The sequence below is a fragment of the Egretta garzetta genome, unplaced genomic scaffold (assembly GCF_000687185.1).
Source record: "Egretta garzetta isolate BGI_Z169 unplaced genomic scaffold, ASM68718v1 scaffold100, whole genome shotgun sequence".
Taxonomy (NCBI): Eukaryota; Metazoa; Chordata; class Aves; order Pelecaniformes; family Ardeidae; genus Egretta; species Egretta garzetta.
This window is the reverse complement of record NW_009258265.1, coordinates 1,681,716-1,686,247: the sequence shown is the minus strand read 5'-3', so window position 1 is coordinate 1,686,247 and position 4,532 is coordinate 1,681,716. Positions and strand designations below refer to the sequence as shown.

The 4,532-nt window shown below is 52.4% G+C and overlaps 1 protein-coding gene across 1 annotated transcript; it reads left to right on the top strand.

Moving 5' to 3' along the window:
- Positions 1-104: 104 nt before the first annotated feature.
- VPS25 (vacuolar protein sorting 25 homolog) lies at positions 105-3,749 on the top strand. Its single transcript, XM_035903556.1, has 3 exons — positions 105-429; positions 962-1,037; positions 1,609-3,749. The coding sequence occupies exons 1-3, from the start codon at positions 385-387 to the stop codon at positions 1,719-1,721; spliced, it is 234 nt and encodes a 77-aa protein (XP_035759449.1). The 5' UTR covers positions 105-384; the 3' UTR covers positions 1,722-3,749.
- The last annotated feature ends 783 nt before the right edge of the window (positions 3,750-4,532 follow it).

The following is a 4,532-nucleotide window of genomic DNA, read 5'->3' as shown; positions in this document are numbered from 1 at the left end:
GGGGTCGAGTCCCCATCCCTGGAGGTATTTAAAAGAAGGCTAGATGAGGTGCTTAGGGACAGGGTTTAGTGGTGGGATGGTAGGGTTAGGTTAAAAGTTGGACTTGATGATCTTAAAGGTCTTTTCCAACCAAAGTGATTCTATGATTCTAGTCTATGATTCTATGACTTGAAAGAGAACTTAATTTCAGTACACAGAGCTGTTTAGGAAGTTGATGCGAGCAGTCGTGTGGCGGGGAGAGGCAGCCGCCTGTGGGTGTAGTACCTAGCACGTCTTGGGAAATCTGCAGGTTGGATCGTTACTCCAGGCTGATTAAATACCTTTTCCCTGTTGTTTTTAGGGAACCTGGAATGGTTAGATAAGAACAAAACCAGTTTTCTCATCATGTGGAGGAGACCGGAAGAATGGGGAAAGCTCATCTATCAGTGGGTGAGAACGTAGCAGCTGTCTCGCCCCACAGACCAGGCTTTCTGTATCCAGGAGGACAGGAGGAATTGGCTGTGATTTGTGAAAAAGACCACTGTAATATTTTTCTTTTGCTTCCCTGCTGCTTTTACCTTTCTGCTTCCATTTCTCTCTGTTGCAGAGAAGCGTAGAGATAGTAACAGCTTTTTACGTGCTGTAAGAAGCAGCTTGAGCAGTGGATGCAGTCGTCCGCTCCCACTGCGCTTGGCTGTTCCCTAGTGAGGACAGAGCAGCGTTGCTGCATTGCCTTCATATGGCACGAGTCCTTATTGCAAAACACATGGGCAGAAGGAGGAGAGAGGCAGGGAAAGGAACCATCTGAGTTTCCTTAGGTGTCATTTCTTGACAATCCAGTGCCCCAGAGCATTTCCAGGGTATTTTTGCTCATCGAATGCTGTCCACGTTCCATTTCACTTGCACTGAAATGTATGAGAGGTCATGCTGAGGATGTTAAATCACGCGGATGAGATTTGCTATATTGCTTTTATGTTTCCAGGTGTCGAAGAACGGCTTGACCAACTCTGTGTTCACGCTGTATGAATTAACCAGTGGAGATGATACAGAGAATGAAGGTAGTAATGTCATGTGTCATGTTCTGGAGCAGGTTTTCAGAGCGCACTTGATCTGAGCGCGTAAACAGTTGATTGTCAGATTATAGTTCTGTAGATTAAATATTTTAAGATTGCTTATGCAAGCTCACACTGATCACCACTGACAAATGCCGCTCTGAAGGCTTTTTTACCACTTTACATGAACATCTCCATTTATTGTCACTGTTTGCATTTTAACCCCTCCTCCGCCCCACAAGCCTCCCTAGTGCCCCCCTCTTTATCCGGCGTGAGGTGTGGGGTGTTTTGTTTTTATACCTGGCTTCTGTGCTGCCTTTGAGGCTGCTGTGACTCATTCCCTTCTGCCTGTTGACCTTCAGGCTTTGTTCCTGATGCAGCAATGTAGTGATGAGTCTGTCAGTGTAGCCGTGACTCTGGATTTGCCGTAGTCTTACGGCGCTGGAGTCGGAAAGGTGCTCTTGAGAGCCCTCTGCTTCGCTACCACCAGTCCCTGGACTTTGTAAGCCTGTTTGTTGCCTGATGTGATTTTTTTTTTTTCCCCCCCCTGTTGATGGGGATCTCTGTCCTTCCCCAGAATTCCACGGCTTAGATGAGCCTATGCTGCTCCGTGCCCTGCAAGCCTTGCAGCAAGAGCACAAAGCTGAAATTATCACACTGGATGATGGCCGAGGCGTCAAGTTCTTCTGATGGGAGCCACCTCCCCTCCCCTCTTCCCTGGCTGCTGAAGCAGTTCTCGCTGTGAAGGTTCACTCTCCTGGCCTGGTTTCAAGCCGTGACTGCAAGTAGCTGCATACTCGGGATTTCTTGGGGCGAGGAAAATCTGCGAAGCCTTCCAAAGACATGACTTCTTAGAAATATTCAGAGATCCTCTGTCTGTCTTTTCTCCCTGTTGATTGTGTTTGCGAAGCTAAAGCTGCTTTAGGCAGTTCTGAGAGGGACCACCCAGAAGTGGAAAAAATGGGACTGCTCCTCCTGTTGCCCATCCCGTTCCTGTGAAGGCCACAGAGCGGTCTCTTCAGCTGGCTGCTCGACCTTGGCCTCGAAGGGCACCTTCTTCCCTCCTGCCAGCCGTGTGCTTGGGCTCTGCAGTCCCCGCTGCGTTGCCAAGCGGGGTGAAAGCAAGCACAAGGAACTCGCCATCGCTGCTGTGCTGTAGAAGACCTCAATGGCAGAATGCTGTGTGCTTGCTGCGAAGCAGGCTGAGCAGCGGGGTGGGGGTGGATGCCAAGGAACTAATTTGAAGTAATTAAAATGAGATGTATTTATAGAGCAGCCTGGGTGTTTTCGTCTATCTCTGTTTTTCCATCAGAAACAAAACAGAGCAGCGTACCAGGTTCTTGCCCTTCGGCTGTGTTTCCTTACTGCACCAGATGAACGCAGCAGCGTGCTGGGGAGAGGGCGGGCTTCCCGAACCACCCCATCTGGGTGGGAAGCAGGCAGCACAAGTGCTTTTTTTTCTACATGCCGGCACTACAGACCGTGTGGGCCCTTACTGCCTGTCTTCAGGGCAGCATTTACTTCCATTTTCTACGTGCAGTCTGCTGAAAGCCACTGGGTTTGGTGCAGAGGTGGTGGGGTAAGCTCTGTACAACAGCGGCTGGTGGACGGTGTGACCTAAGTTTTAGATTTTTCAGTGCTGATAATGAAGTACCCAGCTTGTCAGAAACCACGAGCCAGGCACAGTCTTCGACCCAGTAAATCCACAATCGCTGACCAGTGGAAGCTGGACAGCTCTGCCAGGGAAGGATCGTGTTCGTCTCTCCCATTCTTTGCCCAAGCATTCAGTGCCTGTTGCAGGCGGAGGTGGGTGCTGCTCTGGAGCGACCTTTGATCAAACCCAGTGTGGTCGTTCTCGGGATCCAGTGGAGCAGACGGCGCCTGCTCCCTGGCATGCTTTGGCCATCTGTCCCCAGCTGGGGCTGAACAGCTTGTCCTGCCTGCCCTGCCCTTGGAGGACGACTCGGCACCGCTTCAGCTGCAGTGCTGCTGACACCCCTTGTCAACAGTAGGTAATTATCAGTGTAGACAAGATGCTGGAGTCCAGGCTGAGTTTGTGGGGCTGTGAAATTTTAAAATTTCCTTTTTGTAGCAGGAGCCTATTGACCTGAACTCAATGAGATGTGCCCTGGCTTGATCTGGGCACGTCGCTCTGGAGCTGTGGCTGCAGGCCGGTGACCAGGGTTCCTCTCTGTGCCGGTGACAGCAATGCTGCGGAGAAAGGCACCAGCGGCACTCGTGCCGAGTCACGGATATGCTGGGCTAATGCGGTCTCTGATCCTTTCAGGACACCACCATCCCTAAGAGCATTGAGATGTCTTGAGTGAGCGAATGGGACGGTGCAGCCCGTGGTGAGCACACGGGCCCTGCTCCTGCAGGTGCCACAGCAGCCTGGGGGCAGCCCACGTTGGCTTCACGTGCCCTGCTCTCAGGTGCCTGTTCTGACAGCCTGGGCTGAGTCCCCACCCGAGCTGTGAGGTCTGGGGGCGGAGGATGGAGGTGGCAGCCCTCAGGGATGGACACGCTGGGGATGCAAAGAGCTGTCTCGGTGCTGCCATTGCACTGTCTCGCTGGGGAATGTCAGGCAGTGGCTGAAGAAGCCCGGCTCCCCGCGACCGCCGCCAGCCATGTTTGCAGAAGCAAAGGCTGGTGCAGGCTGTGCCGTGTGCTGGGAGCCCCGCAGCGCGTCCCGGCAGAGGCAGGGTGCCTGTCCCTGCAACTGGCACAGGCTCTGCTCAACCCAGGGCTCACTGGTTGGACGGGGGTCCTCCCACTGTGTTTGCAGCCTGGAAAGTCTCTGTGTAGGAATCGTCTGCTACCAGTGTCTGCCCTGGGCTTGTTTCGATGTCCAAGATCTGCCTCTTCCCCCCTCTTCATGCCACCCACATTGACTCCTTCCTTCTCTGGTTGCTGTGCCCTCTTCTCTTGCTGCTTTCATACCCCGGCAGCGAGCTGTGTTTTGGTGCTGGCTGTTCTGTGCTTGATGGCATCTGTATTTCATCCTAAATAACAAGCCTTTAGCAGCCAGGCCTGGGATGTTTTGTATTTCTTGCTCTCTGTATGCATGATGCCAACCTGTCGGCATCGTGTTCCGAGTTGCATGTGCTGTAGGTAACCTGGCTGTCCTTGACTAAGTCTGTGTTCTTAATTAAATTTGCTTCCTTCTTAGGAAATGGCTGATGTGACATTAGATAAGCCTAAACCCAGCCTTTTTCTTTCCAAGGCGCTCCTGGCAATGATTCACTGCTCTTTTTCAGCTTCCTACTTAGTTGCTTACTTAGTGAGAGGACAAGGAAGAGTACATTCCACGCCCCCCCCCGCCTCCAGAATGAACATGATGTAAAATTCCTTTTTCCACACCCTCTTGGCTGGTTGGGGAAGGTTGCATCCAGCCGTGCCTGCGAGGTTCTTGTGGGACCCGCTCCCTGTGCCGGGCACTATGACAGGGATGCAGCAGCAGATGGGTCCTGGGACTGGAATAGCTGTTGCTGCCTGGGGCTG

What these genes read in the sequence shown, in the direction of transcription:
- VPS25 (XM_035903556.1), top strand. Translation starts at nt 385, where the DNA reads ATGTGGAGGAGACCGGAAGAATGGGGAAAGCTCATCTATCAGTGG. An exon ending in GAAAGCTCATCTATCAGTGG is followed by an intron (nt 430 to 961) that starts GTGAGAACGTAG and finishes TTATGTTTCCAG; the next exon opens with GTGTCGAAGAACGGCTTGAC. An exon ending in AGATGATACAGAGAATGAAG is followed by an intron (nt 1,038 to 1,608) that starts GTAGTAATGTCA and finishes GTCCTTCCCCAG; the next exon opens with AATTCCACGGCTTAGATGAG.